A 21,767-nucleotide genomic window follows, 5' to 3' on the forward strand; every position below is an offset into this window, starting at 1 on the left:
ACAGGTCGGTCGGTGATGACCGTGAATCGGCCTATTTATATTTGTATATTATCGACGGCGACGGTGGCTCGAACAGTATCAGTACCTATAGATAATTTGTTAAGATTATATAATGCAGCTAAATAAATTGATACTTTAATAGATTGACCTTAATACAATTAATAATACATTTTGCTTTTTTGAGAACACCAGTGAAAAACTTAGAAATACATGAAAACAGTGAATATTTGTTTTAAAAAATAAAATAATAAAAAATATAAATTCAAAAATATACAAATATAATAAACACCTAAAAAAATGTACATTATACGGAATACTTTATATATTTTACATAAAAATAAAACATTCTTCTTATTCTCGTGTGGCACTGCGTCATAATTGTTAACTACAGGCGGTACTTGAACGAACAGTCTGTTAGCAAGGTACACCTTACGAATGTGATCCTGGTACTAAATATTGCGATTTAAGTCACCCTTCTAAAAACAGCACCTATAACAGCAGTATAATCAGACCGAATAAACACTACAAGTTGTCCATAACAGTTGATGGTAAGAACATCATCTGTAATTGTGTGTTGGATTTTAACGATTATTCAGTTTTTAAGTAATAGTTATGTGCATTTTTATTTACGCTATATTATATACGCATAACTTGATAAAAGATTAAACTATCGTAAAAACCAACATACACACACAGATGATGTTTTACCATCAAGTTTCATAATAGGTCGATCACTCTAATTTTTAAACTGATGGAGCTAAACGTGATCTGTCGAGCGTAAGTTTGCAATGTTGCGCACTTCTAAGACTGGGATAACACATGCGGGTGTTGTGTTGCTGTTGTGTCCTCTTAAATCGCTATTTTCGGTATCAGGATCACATCCGTAAAATGCAATATGCTATTATGTCAACCACTGTGTCGTCTGTAATTCACAATAATGACTATAACGCAATGTTCGATTTATAAATAGAATAAATGCGATTTTTTAAATTTTCACACGCCTTCCATAATATATCGTTTTTATAAACAGATATAGAAGCGATCGGCCTGTCAGAGTATTATATGTTACAGATATACCTATATAATTGCTGTTATTTGATTATTGCAAAATTTAGTACCGGGATCACATTCGTAAGGTATGTTATACATTCGTTAATAAAACAAATAGATTTTTGTACCTATTATTAATGATAGTAATTTGGTGGTTATATAAATAGAATAATAATGTAAAAAAAAAAGTGATTCGCTCACACAGTCACATGGGTTGTAGCATTGTAAGTATATATTTCATAATTAAAATAAACTCGTCGATTAGCAAACACCAATATAATACAATTTATAACGTTGTGATTCGCTTACAAGGACACGAGTATAATAACTTAAATCGAGTCCACACATAAAATCATATTATTAAAAAATGCGGGATACAAATAATAAAATTAAACAACCATGAGTACGTACCTGTCATGAGTATAATATTATATATACAAGATACAACTGCATTAGAATACGGATGTAACTTCTATCATTAATCATTATATCTTATTATTTATATGGGTATTGATTTGTAACCGTTCATATTTATAATTATACACCGTTTATCATTTAAATAAATTTAACCTTTATTTGACCTAATAAATCAATAAATTGTTTGTATTTTCTAATGTTCATCAAATTTATTGAATATTATATTTTAAAGCATCCCGTTGGCACGTGTAGTATCGCTAGTGTATACTTATAATACTTATAATATAAAAAAAATTTAAGATTATCTAAAATAAAATACAGTAAAATCCCGTTACAACAAACTCTAGTGGACCTAATTTTTTTTCGTTATAACGGAAATTTCGTTGTAACGAAAATTTGAATAAGCTTTTTATAAGTTCTGCTTTTCGGCAGTAGACTTCTATGACTTTCGTTATCGTTATAACGGGATTTTTCGTTGTATTGGTATTCATTGTAACGGGAATTTACTGTAATTCAAAAATGTAAAATTTTAAGAAAATAAATAACACGTACATGTGAATATACTGGGTAATTAATTTATTCAACAACATTCATTATTTCAGATATTAACGTTTTTGAAAAATATTTTTTTTATTTAATTTCTAATCGAAATAAAACAAAATGGTATCTAAAAAAAATTATAATTTTTAATATACTTTGTCTTTATTTTTAAAGTTTTTATTATTTTAATGAAACATTCATTTTTAATTTCATATTATGAAGTAGAGTATTTTTTTAATTATTTAGATACATAAAAATCGAAATTCGATTGTTTAGTTTATGGTTTATGAAATTATGAGATCATTACTTAAGTACCAAACGGCTAACGTCCTAACAAATACTCTCCAGATTAATTTATATTATCAAAAACAACCCCCTATGTTAAAGATTAAAAGAAAACTTCTGTACTAAAACGATAACTACTGAAATTAATTATTTTTAATAATAATTATCATTACAACGCATATAAATTTTTCAACATTTTTGATCGAGTGAAAATTTGTTATTGATTATTAGACAAAAAAAAATAATAAAACTGTTTCATTAGAAATCATTATAATGATAAAATATATTTTATGCATGAATCTAATTTCACTAAATTTTTAACTTCAGATACTAATAAAAACATTTATATCAATTTTACTTTTTTATTTCCAGTAATAAGAAAACATAATATGAGGAATCTTAAATTCATTTTTTCGGGATTTTTTACCAAGTAAAAATTTTTTAATCCACATGCCGTCATACTGAAAATGAAATTTACATTGTCAAATGTCTAATATTTAATATTGGTTATTCAATTTACACAGTTCTTTATTCGAAAATTATATTTAATTCGATAAGAGTATAATATTGTATTACAATTGTTATATTAATAGTATTTAATATATATGTTTATGTACACAACAAATAATAATAATAATGTATAATATACGATGCAAAATTTAATAAAATTTTTTTGTAAATACCTTAAAGTTGTAATGATATATACATTATGATATATCATTACTTAGAATTATAATAAAATGTCAATACAGCTGCACAAATAAAATCGGAAAATAAAATATCTTTAGTTATTAAATAATTTTAGATTAAAGAAAATAAATTACTATTAATTAACTCACTCTTAGATTTTGGACGTAAATAATCATAATCTTTGCAGCTGTATAAACATAAATTATCTAGTACATATTATAACAATTCATTCATGGTATCACGGAAATAAGTAAGGTCCGAAGTCGCAAAGTCGAGTACAAGGCGGCTATCAACATTTATAAAAGCCCACTTGACAATCAACACTGCGCTTAGTCATCCAGTAGCTCAACCAATAATATGTTTTTAACAATTTGTAAATGTTATATGTGTTCATTTTTTATAAGTAAAAATAAATTCAATTTACCGTAATTATCTTCACCGATTTATTCATTTACAACATAAATATACAGGATATACCTCTCATTATTTTGGTCAGTCAACTTCAACAGTATTTCAAGTCATACAAGATACAGTTTTCTGCCAGTGGGTTCTTCGAAAGGTAAGTAAAAACTTTACATAACAAACATTCCAATACATTAATTTATTTGGAAGGAAAAACCCTCGTACCTATCCCCCGTAACTTATTATATGAAGTGATGAGTTAGAAATACATAATAAATAATTAATATTTAGAGTATTTTCACATACAATGACTTTACTTCTTATTTTTAACTTATTACAAAGTATACTACCTAAACATATAGAATCATTGTATAAATAAACAATTTCTTAAAATAAATCAAAATATCATAACGTATAGTAAATGTGTATTAATATTATTATATTCGCAACAGTGTAAATCCTCACGAATAATGCTTTTGATTTATTATGAAATATTTAACACCATTATTTATCATTAGTCATTACAAAAAATAATTTCTTCGACATTTTTAACTTATTTTAACATGTCTTTGAAAAATAATTGTATTGTAATAACGTAAAAATAAAATAAATTAAACATATTTAAAAGGGTGGGCTAAATATAAAAGTTAATGCAAAATAAATGCAAGTTAAATAAGAATGAGCGTGTGTGTGTAATACATTTAATGTGAAGCAAATACAAGGGACACAAACCTTGAATAAATTCCAGAATCTGCGTAACTCTTCCCTACACTTATAATTTCTGGAGAATATAGTTACCTGTAGGATATGATTATATGAATATTGAATTATTTAAATTTATGCAATTACCTTCCTCCTGATCGTCGGAGGGCTCTCGAGGTCGTGATTCGAGAATATTATGATCAAATACACAGTAATAGTAAAATGTAGATAAGTAAATTATATAAATTAATGCAGATAATATGTTGCTTATGCATCTTACCTTATTCCCACCTCTATTTGCTTTGTGCAGTTGTCATAAAGTTAAAAGGTATTAAACACTGGAATCCAAATAAAAAAACAACACTGATTTATTTTCGTTGAAATGAAAAAAGGCCCAATTTAAACGTATATATATATATAAAAAATTATGTATATGTATTTTTATATAGCTGATATGAGAAAAACATTATATATATATTAACATGACTTTTGTCAATAAGGTTAGTATGAAAATCTATATATACTTATTATTATATAAAATTGTAAGGGTTTTTCTACGACCGCGCTAACCGAGAAAACTACTGAACCGATTTGGCTGAAATTTTTTACTGTTATACCCGACACTCTGCTGAAGGTTTTAGTACCTTTGTCAATAAAAAAAAAAGTATAAAATTCATAAAAAATTAAAAACAATTGTACCTATATTATATACATATATTGTGCGACACGGTGGCCCGCGGGTTTACAGCTACCTGGAACCTGACCTTTTTGTTCGTCAAATTGTATTATGTTTGATATGAATAATAATGTTCCGAGAAGTTTATCGTACGTACTCCGACAACATGACGTATACCCAATATTCGTATTAATCTATACAAATATATAGTCAAACATTCAAGTACGTTGGCGTAGATTTTCGTACAGAGTGCTTTTCACATGGACAATTATACGTGGGATTTTCTCGAACTGGGGACCCGAATCATGATTTTAATTTTAACAGGAGATAAAACAAAAAACTTCATATACTCAGGAGTCTTATAAAATTCTTTATCAACCATAAATTACTCAGCATTTTTTTTTTATCTGTATTTATTTTTAGTAAAAATATATTTATCATTTATACCGCTAGAAAAATTTCAATCCGTTTTCATTAATCGTTTTTTATATTTACCTGCCGATCATATTAAACAATAATATTTGAATAAAAAATTCTACATATCATGGTCCGAAGGTAAAATAAACAACCAATCACGGGCGAAGTCGTGACGGGTCGACTAGTCATTTATAAATTCATATTATATTTTCATATTTTAAAACGTATATAGCCTGCTTTTAGGACTTAAATGCATAAATATTTAACAACATTTAACGAAATTCACATCTATAATTATAATTCATAACTAAGACATCATCTAATGTTGTTAAAAAACTTAATTTATTATTTCATTAAACAGGTTAACCTATTGGTTATTAAAGCACCTATTTTATTGGCTATTCTATAACTTAGTAAATACAAATTATTGATTTCGTATGATACAAACAAATATATATAGTACATAAAAAAAAAACATAAGTGATTCAAGCACACCGGTCACCGATTATAGATGTATTTATAGTAAAAATAAACCTATCGATCAGCGAACACGAATATAATAAAATTCATAACGTGGCGATCGCTCACAAGCTAGGATACAGGTATAATAGTTGAACAGGATCTTACTTAAAATATTCCCATTCGTAAAAAATGCGGAACACAAATAATAATAAAGTTAAAAAATGATGAGTACCTAATATTTATCGAAAACAATCTATTGCGAAATCTAAGTCTTCGTAAAATGTGTCTAATAACACAATTCAAAAATAAATAACGTCGTATTTCCTCATAGAATCGTAAAAAATAAATACCAGTTTACGAGACCAGCTTGCCTATAGCCTCTCCCAATTTTACGAACTAATACTCGTCGTGGACTTTATCGCTGCTTAGAGGTAAACGGTCACTTTGTACTGTCCATTGTTTAAAATGTAGAACGCGGACACTTTGTACTAATTGTACTATTATATACATAAAGTATATATTATAATTATAAGTTTTATACATAAGTAGTAACTAATAATTATGTATAGTGTTGATTATTAAAATTGTTATTATTTTTATTTTTATTAGCTAATATTCTAAAAATTTGTAATAGTAAAAACTATTACTAAACTATTTTCATATTATACTACCTTTTGACTTATTTATATTGTACACATTTTTACATGTAGTTTTTTAAACATTTTTTCAATATTATATTTTTTTTTGACGTTTGACATTTATTTCAAATTTGACGTATTTCTATATTATCCTATTTTTATTTTTATTTTTTATTAGCTAATAATCTAAAAATCATTACATCTAAATACTATTTATATATTATACTACTTTTTGACATTTTTTTTGATTTTTTTGATATTTATATTGTACACATTTTTACATGTAGTTTGAATGATATTATTGATTATTTGTTTATTTAGATTATTATTATTATTATTATACAAATACAATCAATATTTTATAACAATTTTATTTTTATTTTTTCTATTTTAATAATTAACACTATACATAATTATTAGTTACTACTTATGTATAAAACTTATATTTATAATATATACTTTATGTATATAATAGTACAAAGTGTCCGCGTTTCACACCTTTAATGCCTGTCCGTACAAAGTGACCTAGAACCCTGCTTAGTGCTTAGTCAAAACTCAAAAAGATTCAAAATATTTTAAATATATCTATTCTTTGTATACATAATTATTGAAAATTTCAAGTTTAAATGCGGTTTTGTATAACAATAAAAAAACAAAATCGATTGTTGTAAAGTGGTGTGCGTATTTTTTTTCTTTTTCCTGATTGTTTTGAAAAGTACCGCAATTTTTACTTTTGAAATAAATTTAATTTGTGTTACTGCTTACCAGACATTACTTTTAAATTTGAAAATTGAACTATTGAAGCATTTTTGTTTTATTTGTTCCTAAAAGAAACAGCATACATACGTTCGGAAACACACACACGTTACACATAGGTACACATAAGACACACATCACTGCATCATTATAAAACTAATATATTTTATCGCTTCGCTTAGAACATAAAATTATTCTCCAATCAAGATAAGATTATAAATTATTAATATAATAAACTATACAACAGCTAATAAAACATTAATGATTTCTGCTGGACTGTGGAAAACGAAAAAAGTGCCACGACAGTTTTCGAAAATAGTCATTATCGAGGCTGTGAATTTAATGCACTTAAAAACCAAGGCTGCAGCAAAAAAACATAAAAATGCATTAAATTCACAGCTTTGGTCATTATTATAATAAAAACAACAGCATTGCATATTTTAATTTCAGTTTCACTTTTCTGATATCGGAATATCTATCGCACTTGTTTTCATATGTCATGTTTTTCGCACACATATTGTCAACTAATTTTAATAATATTTTAATATTCGATTTTGAATATCATATAATATCTTATCGTTAATATTTTTATTGCGGATATCCGAAAAGTAGACATGCAATAAGATGTAGTATTAGTGTATGTTTCGAGGTTTAATCTGTCTTTGTTTTTAATTTATATTATACCTACCATATTACTTTATTATATTAGTATAATTTTTAATGCGTGTAACGTCATAAATGTAATAAATGAACGGTAATTTAAAAGCATTTGAAATACTTAATTCAAAATAACTGTTATGAAATATTCAAGTACATACCTATTATACAATTTTTCATTAATATTGAAGTATGATAAATCATAGACAATAATATTTTTAAATGTCTAATGCACTAACGTATCGGTTTTGTATTTTTTTTTAATGTTTTTATGGTTTTGTGTTAAGGGGCCGCACCATCATTTGTTTTCTCTGTCTATCTCCCACATAATATAGGAATAAAGATACTCCGTATTTCCATGATTACGACTCTCTGGTTCAGTTTAAGGCAAAAGCACCTATTAAATATTTTATAAAGAAGATAATTTCCTATGCATTGACTGGATAGATTTTTAATATTTACATTTTTTATAAATATAAGTATGTTTTAATTTAAAATAATTTCGATTATTTTTAACCATTAAATTCAATTTATTCAAAATTGTAAATATTAAAAATCTATCCGGTCAATGCACAGGAAATATTCTTCTTTATAAAATATATCATAGGTGCTTTTGCCCTAAACTAAACCAGAGTCGTAATCGTGGAAATACGCGCGGAGTATCTTTGTTCCTATATTATGTGGGAGTTAGACAGAGAAAACAGATGCTGGTGTAGCGGTCCCAAAATGCATTTTGTTTACAACCGGCCGGTTCATGGATTGTCCCCGTGGACCGTGCCCACTTCCAAAACCGCAGAGAGTTGCAATCGTCTCCGCTGCCCGTGTCGAGCGCGCATGCGCTCAACGGCCCTTTCCATATTCCTGACATTCCTGCAGAACAGACCGTTTCCATCCAGCACTGAGCGCTGCGACTAGTGTTTCGTTTTCACCAGTCAGTCGTTTTCGTGCCGCACTCTTTGACACGTGTACTTCATTTTTGTCCATCGCCGAAGTTTTCATCGTTAAAGGTATGTGGTATTCGTTGTATTTATATGTTTTAAGAGGATATCGGCGTAATATTATAGAGAACTCATTCGTATGATTTTCTGGTAATATTAGCGTAAATATTAGTTTATTATAAATATTATGGAGGATAATATTTTTGAAGGTTTGCCGTGATCCGTTAAATATTTTAATATTTTTGTACCCACTTAAAATGTTTTTTTAATTTAAATTTATTTGAGACAATATTTAAACAAATCTATGTATTAACCTTTCATAAATATTATTATTTTCCTTTGAATATTAATGCTCCAACATGGTATTGTATTACTTTTCTTTTAACCGCGGTACTTATTATTTTTCTGTCATACCGTAAAGGACATTTGCTAGAAAGCCATAAAATAATTTCATATTATAATATTTATTCAGTTATTATCTTGACGAAAATTAAATTCGGCTATTTACTCAGTATAATGTTATTGATTATTATTTCGAGGAGGTTGGACAGTTAAGTCGATTACTATGTATTTTTAAAATTCGAGGGTCTTGTAATTAAAAAGTGTTGTTCTAAGTGATCTTGTCCGTATTTCACGATTGCACATGTTCTGCAGGTAATTTCTAAGTCCCTATATCTAATTGATGCCAGTTTTGAATTTGGGGTTTTAGGCATTTTAACTATTTAAAAATTAATCGGTAAATTAAAAAATAATTTGTTTACAAAAAACACGTGCCCGTGGACCATACCCACCATGGATAAATATTTGCCATGGTACCCCCCACTTCCAAAACCGCAGAGAGTTGCAATCGTCTCCGCTGCCCGTGTCGAGCGCGCATGCGGTCAACGGCCCTTTCCGTATTACGAATGCCTGACATTTCTGCAGAGCAGATCGTTTCCATCCAGCACTGAGCGCTGCGACTTGTGTTTCGTTTTCACCACTACTGATCAGTCGACGGTCGTCAGTTACTCGTCTCTTTTTTGTCCGTCGTTTGGTGTATGTGTCGCATATATATTTTAAAACAAACCGCTGTATGATTTTCCGCGTTTTATCGGTGCGATCATATTCTCTTAGTTTGAGTCTTTTCCTTTCCAACCTACGCCGTCGACACGACCATAGATGTAAGTAGTCTGCCCCGGCGCATCCCAAACGGCTCCCATCGAAAAAAAATTTACAAACAGGAAAATTTCAAAATTGCTAACGGTAATACCAGTATATTAATTTTAGCTGTTCTAAGTCTCTGGTATAAGTAAACGAATTTTATGAAATAAAAAACAGGAGCTCATTGCGCAATTAATCAACGAGTTTTCATTGAACAAAATAACACGCATTGAGTTTATAAAAAAATGTACCAATTTTTTCATATATTCACACGTTTTACATTTTTTTAACTTATTCTTAATTTAATTCAAAATAACGCAATAATATAATAAGCTTTTTTTATATAATTTTTATACATTTTTTTTATATTTTTTTAACTTCAAAATGTAATTCAAAAGAATACGTGCTTTTTTTATATAATTTTTATACATTTTTTTTATAATTTTACCAATACATTTTTAACCCCACCTCTTTTGAGGCAGTCCTAAGTCTGTATGAAGTGAGAAAGAATTTGTGTTGTATAAACCGGAGCCGTTTGGGTAATTACCTTTTTTTAAAACGGCAGCCGAATAGGCTACGTCCGTCTGTCCGCCTCGCGACTACCCCTCCCCCCTTCCATCAGCGAAATGAATACGGTCAAATTTCGAATCTTTGGCTAACTTAACGCGCATGTTTCTCAATACGATTTTGTCTTTTTCTAATAACCTTTTCTTTCGTTTTAGTATCTACACAATACCGCAGTTGGACGACAAAGACTTCACCATTAACTTTAGCAGCGACGTTACGAGGACTTACAGATAAGCGCAACAACAGCGCTACGTTCACCATGTCTTCTAAAGTATGTTTGTTTTTGAGGGGATCGTGTCGATTAGGAAACCGTTGCTGGAACTCTCACGATCTGGGAACCATCCGCTCCGACAGCCCTCTTCAGATTCAAGGTAAATGATCCATCATTCACGTACTATCCCTGTCCAACGACAACGCACTGTGTGTTACATGTTGTGCGCGTTCCTCTCGTAAAATTCGTCATGATAATTTTTATATAATATGTCACTTGCTTTTCGGTATAAATATTAATATATTTAAAGTTATAAGTTAAATTTATTTTTTTATATCTGCCCTATTTTTTACGACTAATTTCTAGATTTCGGACATTTTGTCCGAATTAAATACAACTGTATTTAATTAACTCTTTATTTTCACCTTATATAAATAATAAATATAAAACAATGCATGTGATTATGTGAAGTGATACCTACCTAATTAATAGATAGGTTGAATGTTTTAATATATCCATATTTTCTATGAAGTTGAAGTAAATTCAAATTAACTATAATTATTGAATATTTGAATGTAATAAATAATAATACATCATTTTAAATTTTTAAAATTAATACACCACCTTGTGCTCATACTCATACTCAGTCCTACTTATAATATAATATTATACCAACTTTAGTTTGAGATAAGTTTTGGAAGACTTGAAATTAGATTTTATTGGGATTCTTCTGGCTTGTGTACAAATATAAAAATATTATTAAATAACTTAGGTACTTAAAACATTATATATTTATATAAATATAAAAACAGTATACAAACATATTATTATATTGAAAAAAATTAATGAATTATTTTATAGTAAGATTAAAATAACATATTAACATAGTATAAAAATGCTTTCTTTTGCAAATATATAAAAAAATATTAAAAATAATAATAAATTTATTGTTTAGATCGGCAACACAATAATTTAATTGTTAAATATTATACATTATTAAATGTTATATCACCAAGACGATTTCTCCTTGATGTCAAAGCTTAACAGCGCCACTAAATAATCTTTCTACAGGGTTTTGTTGTACTTCAAAAATATTTTTTTAACTACAGCATAATTATTTAACATTTGTAGCTCTTTTTTTTTTAATTTAAATATTTTAATACTTTTACATTTATTTCTTCATATTTTATCACATACATTACTATAAAACTCTTTTCACTCATATCATCACTGTCATCTGCAGAGTCAGAATTTGTAGTAACTAAAGAAGACATCAAATTGCATTCATCGTTAAATATTTTTTACAAAGATCTTTACACTGAACAGGTACCCAATACATTTTGAATTTTGGATGACTGATTGATGCTATTATAAAACTTTTGCTTTTTGGTTTATTTAAACTATATAAAAAACTAAATTGTTATTTGAGACTAGACACAAGTGTGAGACTTAATGGTTTACAATATATTAACTGGTTGGACTTTATTAACAGTTTTCTTAAAACTAAAAGCGTGGGGGCAACATAACCCAAGAAGCTGTTCTTTTCACCCTGTAATTTATCCAAGGAAAAAGCCAAGAGTTTCATTACGTTGCAATATTCTTCGATGAATGCCTACTCACTAACTTTTAATGTAGGCAAATGTAATTTTTCAAATAAGTTAAAAGTTAAAAGCATTATCTGTGACAATATGTGTAATTTTTGATTGATCAATTTTGTAAGTTTTTGTAATGTCTATTATAACCTCAGTAATATTTTGATAGTTGTGGCTTCCTTTTATGCGTATACAACCAATGATATATGATTGGCGAAAATATGGTTCTTTGTCTATGAAGTGACAAGTCATTCCTACAAATAAATTATAATTAATTATAAAATAATCAATATTAATAGTGTACATAAGAAATAGTGTAAACCCATGTAACGTTGATTATTGGCACTCCATATATCGGCTGTTGCACAAATATAGTCATGTTTTGCAACTAAATTGGTTAGCATTGAAACGTATAGTTCATATTTTAAATCCAATTGTTTTGATAACTGTTTTCTGCTTGGAACTATATCATCATTTGATTCAGTAAGTCTTACAATTAACCTTTTAAGACTTTTTTTTTCACAAGTTCTTATTGGACGCATTTCATTTACAATATACTCAAACACTAAATCCTTCACCTAAAAATAATAAAATAACAACAATTAACACACCAAAAAAAATTAAAACTTAAATGGTTTACATATTGGAGATATTATGTAAAAAGAGCATAATCTTCATAATATGTTTTAGGAAATAGTACTATAAAAAAAAAAAAAAAATCTATTTTTCAAATACTGAGTAAAAATCAGAAAGTATATTAGTTAATAATATAAGTACTTGGAGCATAACTTTAGATAAAAATGAAATAATAAAAAAAAATTGTTTTTCTTATTAAAATAAAGGTAATTTTAAATGTATATAATAAATATAATAATAAAATTATATTCCAATAAATGAATAAGTGAATAAAAAAGATAATAGTAATTATATTGTTTGTTAAATAACTAAAAATAAAGGTTATTTGTTTATATATTATACGTGGAGGAATATAATTTATTATTGATATTTTTAACTTGAGTTATCAGTTGGTTACATATATAAAATTATACCTTATTTAATATTTTATAATTATTCCAGTACCTAATATATTATAAAACATAATATATACCAAAAAACAATTGATAGGCAGGGATATCAAAAATTTTACAAATATTTTACTAGTTCTATAATATAAATCTAATGTCTAAAGCACAGTATAAAATAAAAACTATAATTAGAAAATGTCTCATAGTGGTGTGTGTTTACTGTGTATTATATTATTTTAAATTTTAAAGAAGTCTATTTATAAACATAATTTTATTAGTTAATTTTTTTGTTTCTATTCATCATTCAACTAGTACAATAAAAACTATATCAAAATAATAAATAAAATATATATAATATTTTTTAAAGTATGTAATTAAAAAGACCAGTATAAATATTGATTTAATAATTATAATATGACATAGGAAAAAATATATTAAAATGTATCTTTAAAAACATATTAGGTAAATAGTAAAATTAGGTAACTAGTTAAGTAAGGATAACATAATATTATCACAGATTAGATAAAACTAAATTTTTTTGTTTGTAATCTGTATTCTATGATATAGTGCCTGCCTATTAAACTACCATGGCTGGGCAAGTTAACGATTTTTTTTAACTCGTTAAGTTAAATTATTTTAAAATAATAAAGTCGAGTTAAATTAAAAGTTACTCATATTTGTTTTTGTCAACTTGTTAAGTTAAACATTAACTTTAAAAGAAAAGTAACTTAACTTAGTTTTAAGTTAAAATTTTCTAATTTGCAAAATAAAAAATTCCTGACACATAATAATGTTTATTAGATAGTTTTTCTTTACACTCATGAAAATTACTGGGGAAATTTAAAATGATACATCAAAGTATTAACTGGCTATCATAAAACCTACTTTTTTAAAAACCTCATTCAAAATTTTGCATTATTCTTTGGACGAAAATTAACTTAATTTAGGTGTTTTTGAATAAAATTAAGTTGAAGTTAACATGTTAATCTTTAAAAAAAATAACTTATTAAGTTAAAAGTTAATTTGAAAAAAAGGAAAGAGTTAATTAACTATACGTTTTAACTTTTAATTCTTTAATGCTATCCAGCCTTGTAAACTACAATAAAAATAACCACAAATTGCTATTGGTTTGATACTGTTGATTATTTTATGACAAATAAATTAGAAAAAATCTGAATTAATAATTACCATATCTTTATTAATTTTTTTTTAACGAACATCAACAATTTTGGTTTGAATAAAATTTAAACTTTTCTTACTTCTGGCTATTTCAACTTTTGGAATTAATAATGGATGTTGAAGCTATAAACAAGTAATTTTTGGAACATTAATTAATAATTATATGTAGGTAATTGTTATAATTAATAGGTGGGAACTAGGTACCTAAATCATATAAAATATTATGATACATTTTGTTTTTAATATTTAGATATTCCTTGACTCCTTGTAAATTGCGATATATTACTATTTATTATTGTTACTAATAAGGAATTAACCACAATGTTTAGATTTAAAAGAAATTTGTTTAAAAAACTTACTTTAATATGATTTAACAAGTTGCTACTCAACTTAGTTAACGCACTTATGTTTTTATGACAGTTAACACAAGATGCTATTATTTTATCAGCATTGATCGACACCAGTTTGTAAAATTCAACAAATAAATATAATGATTGAATTAAGAAACGATCCATTGCAAAATATAAAATATTTCACCAATAAAATTAACAGTCATAGAAAAAATTATAAAAATTATGAAAACAGGAACACTGAACAAGTTGAGGACGAGTGTGCACTGCGTACGGTACGGGAAGCATGTCTCACGTCAGTTATTTATTTTGTTGTACAATATTATGCACCCATGGGCCATGTCCCATACTAATTCGTATAATCGGGATCTGGTAATAACAATTATTTATAGCATATGATTAGTGATTGCATGATCAACAAACATAATTTATGAATAAATATAGAATTTATGGAAATCGGTAGGGAACGATCAATTTTTGTAGATATACAGCGTATTATAAGATATTATAATATTGTTATTTTCTTACCGACAATTATTTCTGTATTTTAGTATTTATAAACTATCCGCAATCGCCGATCGGTACCACCACGCAGCAGCTTTGATCGGCCTGCGACAAATAACCAAGTTCTATCGGCATTCGTAATACGAGTTTGAGATTTATTGACCGTATTATAAAATTATAAATAATTTCCACCCCCATGTATATATATAATAAATATATTACTGCGAATGTCCGCAATTGGTGAATGCTGGCAGTCGCCGGTTAATGTCGTCATACACCAAAGTCGTTGGTGAATGACGAATGTTGGCATATTGATTAAATTTGTACTGTTTGTAAACATTTACTAGCAAATGTCGACATTTGTATAACGATATTGATGAATGTTGTAAATACCAATATCATATTTTAATCTGATCTTATCTAATATTTTAGTACCTAGTACCTACGATGTAATAGTAAAACAAAGCGCACCAGTGCACCACTAACAAGTGTGGTTGTAGAAATGTTGGCATTTTATGCAATTCAAAATGTCATGATAGTTTGTCATGTTGAAATAAATAGTACAATTTTCGCTGTTTTTTTAAAATAATAATTTTTGTATGGAAAAATAATCATAATTTGAATTATTAATACAGATATAAAATTGTTCAATAATAATATTAATAAAAGTAATTGTTAATATTTATAACTAAGCATATCATTTCTATTTTATATTATGGTCTATAATAGTACTATACTATAATATTGTGTGCGAATACATAATCTATGTTAACATTAACCAAAACCGTGTTGTGTATGTTAACATTGACCAAAATCCTAATGTAAATGTCAACATCCACAAGTACATGTCTATATTATTTTAATTTTTCAACATTCATTAATTTAGTAGGTGTATGTCGACACTCGACATTCGCTAGGTGATTGTCAGCACTAACCAATTGCGGACATTCACAGTAACATATACGTAATAAATTGTCATTAATTTTCATAATTAATAATAAATGCTATGTAAAACTATTTTAGAACCAAATTTAGTAATACAAATTAAATTTCTTATTTACCTAGTTGTTTATTTTATATTGAAAATGATAATATTGTAGATTAGTTATTAATTATTACTTATTAGTTATTAGTAATTAGTTACGAACTTAGTGAATTATCTAGATAATTTATCTAGATGGCTCTAAATTTTATCTAGATGAAATTTAGATGTCAATTTTATTTCTTATCTAGATAAGATAAAGATTTTAAGTTTTTATCTAGATAAATTTAGTTATGGCACAACACTGGTCGTCAGTCAATTTTTAGTGGGTCGCGAAAAATTTTTTGAATTATGATGTCAATGCTGTTATTAACCATAACAGAAAACAAGCACACATTTTGCATACACCTTTATTTATAATGAGGCTCATTAAAGTACATTTATAAAAATTAATTGATTATAAACCTATAAAATACTAAATATATAATACAAATTTATACATATTTATATAATACAAGTTTTGTTTTTTATAACTACTTTTTTGAAAAGTGAAACAATGTGGGTCGCGAAAGATTTTTCGGGGTAAATTTGGGCCACGGTACTAAAAAGATTGAGAACCACTGCTACTATCGTATGTATTCAAGTATATATTTAAAAATTACTATAAAATTGAATCAGTAAACTAAAGGTTACCTAATTAATCAAAAATATAACCAAATTAATTAATTCCAAATTACAGTCATTAAATTCCGCCACAAGGATTCTTATAATATTGTATCTAGTATATTTCAATTTTAAAATAATAGAAACTCATCTGAAAATAAGCTAATTTTAGGAAGTTTGAAAAATATTTGAACCTTATTCATACATTCGTAACTTCTATAATAGGTAGTATACAGTTCTATAGTGTTCTATATTTATTTTTATAGCGGAAAATTCTAATGATGATGAAATCAGTTTTCCTATGGCGGCAAGGAGAGAAACTACTCCAATAACAGCTTCACCAAGTAGTAGTGCATCTAGACCTAGACAAATAAATCAAGTTCTTCCCATTACAGAAAAAAAGTATAATATATTTTTTTATTTATCTATTTTTGTTTTAGCTAATAAATTATATTAATTTAAGGTCACCGGAAACTAATAAAACAGCAACTCAAGATAAGTGGATCTTACAAAGTAATTATATTTTTTTTCCTACATAAACACGTTATTAAATCATTTTTGAAAAATTGCTTTCAGATAATTATACTTTGGAGACGATAGAAGGTACTCCTGATAGTTTGTTAGTAGAAACAACAAAAAAATTAAAAGAAGCTGAAAATGCAGTTATATCACTTCGTCAACAGCTGCGTATTAATGACAATAATCTCTCTTGGATACGTGATCAATGGGAACAATACATGGAAAATGATTTAAATTGTAATATATGTTACGAAACGTTCATCGAGGTAATATCGCTAAATAAAATAGTCAAAAATTATTTTTATTACTTATAGTCTTAAACTTTTTTAATTAACATATTTAAATCACTTATTTTTAAATTTGTTATTATTTATTTAAGTGATTGTTATCAATATCGGCGAGAGGGTAGGGAGCTCCTAATCTGTTAATTTTTGGTATATGGCGAATTGAACTATTATCAATTTGTAAATTTTAAGGTAAGAGTATTATTCAGAGCCCTAATAAGCTATTTACATTTTATAAATATAAAAATCGTATGTGGCTGGATAATATTAATACCTTTAAATTTAATAATATTTCACCGTAATATTACAAATAATAGTCAAATCTATACATGTAATTTTATAAAATTCATTAAAATATTGTCATTATATATAAATTAGGCATTTTTATTTGTCTATCAATTGCAATTGTTATTCATTATTAATAGAAAAATAAATTTTTTTTACAGCCAACTGTACTAAATTGCTCTCATACATTTTGTCTTGAATGCATAGAGTCATGGACTCGAGAAGCTAATCACTGCCCAATATGTCGAGTTATCGTTAAAGATAAATCACACTGTCTAACTTTAGATACCTATTTGGACAGTATGTATGAATATTTACCATCCGAAATAAAAACGAGGCGGGAAACTTTAAAAGTTGAACGTAATAATAATAAAGGTAATAAATTGTATTTTTAATATAATATATTATTAAGTAATATTTGTTGATGATATCAAAATAATTAATATTTATAGTGGAGGTTAATAGAAACCCAAGAAATAATGCAAGAATAAACCATAGATACCAATCCACGCGCCGAGCATTAGATGCAGAATTATGGGGTGAACTAGATCAAAATGCTGCTGAAAGGGGTGTTGCTCTGGAAGAAGCATTATTTGAATTAGATCCAATACGTTTAGGCAATTGGTAGACATAGAAATAATGGATGGCTTGCTAACCACTTGGACAGGTATTACCATGTACTATTTTAAAATAATTAGATTAACTAGCTATGCTTGGCTTTTGAATAAGTAGTTATTTTGGTATATCTAGTTATGTACAAATTACTAAGGTGATTAACATTTTTTTTAATAATTTACTAGAAAGAATTTTAATGGTATTATTATAATCTTGGTAGTCAAGTCTGACAGATACTACTCATTTGAAAGGTGGATAATTTTGAAATTTGCACAAATGGAGTAAAATTTCTAATTTTTTACCACAAATTTCACATTGCTTTTATACATTTTATATGCATGTATTATGTTTGTTTGGGACATTTATCCATTGTGATAAAAAATAACTATTTCTTCTATCAATATTTATTCATTTTTGAATGTAATAACTATAGGGACTGGATTTTAATGTCTTAAGTGTCAACAATTAATGCAGACATAAATATAATTTAATAAAAATTAATAATTGATATTAGTTTATAATTATTAAGATAATCAAGACACGTCCTTTGTAAACTCAGTTGATGATGACAATATAAAAGATAATTTGACCGGAGGGTGAAAAGAACAAGTTATAATGTTGAAAACTATCAGTTTTTCTTTATCCCATGTTTCTTGGAAAATAAAAGATACGCATAGGTTAGGTGCATTATGTCGTTAATTTTATTTATTATCAAAAATATGAATTTGAACACTTTTAAAGGATATTTTTTTACTATTTAATCACATTCACATTCAATTGTGAATACTAAGTGAATATAACAGATATTTTATTATGTTTATAATTTTTTAATTGTTTAACATAACAAACATATTTTACTTTAGATATCATTATACACGAAAAACGATTCTAAACGGAGTTGATTTATTAGTCTAGGTCTAGGATAATCAGTAGGGTATATTATATTTTTACCTTTATTTAAATTGTAGTAGGTATATCGTTATTTCACGGGATTTCGTAAAAAATTAAATTTCATACGCTCATAAATTTTTTTCTTTATCGACGCTAGAATTTTTCTTTAAAGTTACTAGAAGGAAAACTTATGGATAACCTAGTATTGGATTTTTGAACCTTAAGTATAAATCATAAAAATTTTACTAATTTTCGTCTTCAAAGTTCCTTTCAAATTTTCGCGATGTTGATATATTTTGTAAACATTTGAACTTTAAATGCTTATAAACAAAAATTGTGACTAACGATTTTTGATTTTATTTTATTACGAAAAGTACAACTTATAATAAACCTTGTATTAAATTATAAAGATATTTTGGATTGCCAAATTTTTTTTATAGGCATTTAAAAAAAAAAAACTTAGAAAAATTGATAATTTCAATTGTCTATAAATAATAGCTTAAAAAAAGTCAAAATATTTTGAAAATTTTATCGTAAATAGATAACGCTAATATAAACATTTGGTGAAAATTTCAAGTATTTACAATGATTTGTTTTTTTTTTAAATAAAATAAATAAATATGATAATGTAAAGCCTTAGGGTAGGCTATCTCGAAAAAATGTTACAGGTGCTTACTTATATAATAACTAGTACCCCCTCTCTCTCTTGTATTTCAGTAACCCTAAAAATTTACTCATTTCAAACAAAATGCGTGTATTTACCATTATAGTATTATATAAAAAATATACTATATATATATTATATTATAATATAACTGATTAACTATGTATGTATTACCGCAATACATAACACAATTACACTTACACAATACCATATGGTCATGGCATTGTGATTTTAAAGTACAGTGCTCTGTACTTCAAAATATCAGATTGTTAAAAAATAAGAGTGTTTTGTGTAGATACTGGGGTCTGGATGCCCAGACCCAACAGCTACAACACACCCACCCTAATTATGAAGGACTGCTTGAGAGCCTTTTTAGACACATGATTATCGCCATTGCAGAGCCTTGTTTGTAGTGCCTAGTAGCTTATTTATTATTTAAGCAAACTGAAATATGTTTTTTTTCAGTATATTTTATTTAATAACAATTCGTGTGTTTTTTTCAGTTCTCAGTACTTATTTTGCCCTAATTGTGACCGTGCAGGGCACACAATTTTCAACTGCTCAATTCCTAATACGCTTTTTTGATGGGACTATTTATTTATATATTTTTAATATATATAGGTGTATATTATATTTTAAATAAAAATATAATACTTGTAATGTAATTGTTTTGATTATTAGTAGTAGTTCATATCATTATCGAGGTAAACTTGTTTCTTTCATTTGTTCTCAACTTATTTTAATTAATTGTTAAACTAAGATAATCGATTTATAAAATGTATGTAAATTTTTTTTTCATTCATATAATTCAGGTATTTATAATAATATAATATCAAAAAAATTGAAATGTATTTCATAAACATTAGTATTACTACGCTATTTTTTTTCCATTTATTAGTTATTAGTTTGCTTACTTTTAAATATTTAAATACTGGCTCGCATTATTTTTTGTCTAGTACCTATACTTTTTTTTTTAGTTATTATCATTATTATAAATCATGGATTAATAATCTTATTATGTAAGGTAATTATATTATTGAAATTAATTTGTAAAATTATTTTGTTTATTTTCTAATTATGATACTTAATAGATTTGTACACCTATTCATACTTAAAAAAAAAACTGTTATGTTAAAAAAATATTAAACTGTTATATTATTTTATACAACACGACACTTATATCAACAAGCACAATTAGCTTTCAACGGTGAAGACTTATTGTAGGTTTGAACTTTGATCAATATAGTAACATTTAATACGCTACATTTTTTGTTCGTATTTTTAGAGATACACAATAAAAACCGATTTTAAAACTAGGTACACATCATTATTCATTACATAAACATAATGACATTAAAGCATAGGTTTTTTGTAATGAAATAATAGATAACATTCTAGAAGACTTAACTCTTTGATTACTGCATTAAAATATTTAAAATATAACTACTTCATAGCGCACAATAATTTTATAAGCATTTTAAATTAATCATAAAACCGTAAGCCAATATTACAGAATGATTGGTTGGTAACAATTATAGCATTTTAATGAATTTAAATGATGAAAATAAGATAAGATTACCATAATTAACTGGTTATCATATTAACTATACAAATTGAATACATTTTAATAAAATCTTTAATTTATTGTATATAGATAAAGCATTGT

At 26.4% G+C, this 21,767-nt stretch overlaps 2 protein-coding genes and 1 long non-coding RNA gene across 3 annotated transcripts in view; 2 read left to right on the plus strand and 1 right to left on the minus strand.

Annotated features, from left to right (window-relative positions):
* LOC132931362 (uncharacterized) overlaps nt 1–21,767 on the plus strand; it is a 312,343-nt gene that overhangs the window by 254,537 nt on the left and 36,039 nt on the right. The gene's annotated exons all lie outside the window — the stretch shown is intronic.
* LOC132931290 (E3 ubiquitin-protein ligase RNF8-like) lies at nt 8,648–20,818 on the plus strand. Its single transcript, XM_060997365.1, has 8 exons — nt 8,648–8,699; nt 10,493–10,708; nt 17,110–17,245; nt 17,307–17,356; nt 17,420–17,628; nt 18,093–18,306; nt 18,384–18,598; nt 20,605–20,818. Exons 2-7 carry the CDS (start codon nt 10,597–10,599, stop codon nt 18,557–18,559), a joined length of 897 nt encoding a protein of 298 aa, XP_060853348.1. The 5' UTR covers nt 8,648–8,699; nt 10,493–10,596; the 3' UTR covers nt 18,560–18,598; nt 20,605–20,818.
* On the minus strand, nt 11,614–12,682 carry LOC132931171 (uncharacterized). The gene is made up of 3 exons (XM_060997294.1): nt 12,463–12,682; nt 12,374–12,394; nt 11,614–11,672 (listed from the first exon to the last, which is right to left on the minus strand). Exons 1-3 carry the CDS (start codon nt 12,680–12,682, stop codon nt 11,614–11,616), a joined length of 300 nt encoding a protein of 99 aa, XP_060853277.1.

The sequence above is a fragment of the Rhopalosiphum padi genome, unplaced genomic scaffold (assembly GCF_020882245.1).
Source record: "Rhopalosiphum padi isolate XX-2018 unplaced genomic scaffold, ASM2088224v1 scaffold1, whole genome shotgun sequence".
NCBI lineage: Eukaryota > Metazoa > Arthropoda > Insecta > Hemiptera > Aphididae > Rhopalosiphum > Rhopalosiphum padi.

What these genes read in the sequence shown, in the direction of transcription:
- LOC132931171 (XM_060997294.1), bottom strand. Translation starts at nt 12,682, where the DNA reads ATGCGTCCAATAAGAACTTGTGAAAAAAAAAGTCTTAAAAGGTTAATT. An exon ending in CAATAATCAACGTTACATGG is followed by an intron (nt 12,395 to 12,462) that starts GTTTACACTATT and finishes ATTTATTTGTAG; the next exon opens with GAATGACTTGTCACTTCATA. An exon ending in AATGACTTGTCACTTCATAG is followed by an intron (nt 11,673 to 12,373) that starts ACAAAGAACCAT and finishes AAGAGCTACAAA; the next exon opens with TGTTAAATAATTATGCTGTA.
- LOC132931290 (XM_060997365.1), top strand. Translation starts at nt 10,597, where the DNA reads ATGTCTTCTAAAGTATGTTTGTTTTTGAGGGGATCGTGTCGATTAGGA. An exon ending in CTTCCCATTACAGAAAAAAA is followed by an intron (nt 17,246 to 17,306) that starts GTATAATATATT and finishes TATTAATTTAAG; the next exon opens with GTCACCGGAAACTAATAAAA. An exon ending in GTTACGAAACGTTCATCGAG is followed by an intron (nt 17,629 to 18,092) that starts GTAATATCGCTA and finishes TTTTTTTTACAG; the next exon opens with CCAACTGTACTAAATTGCTC.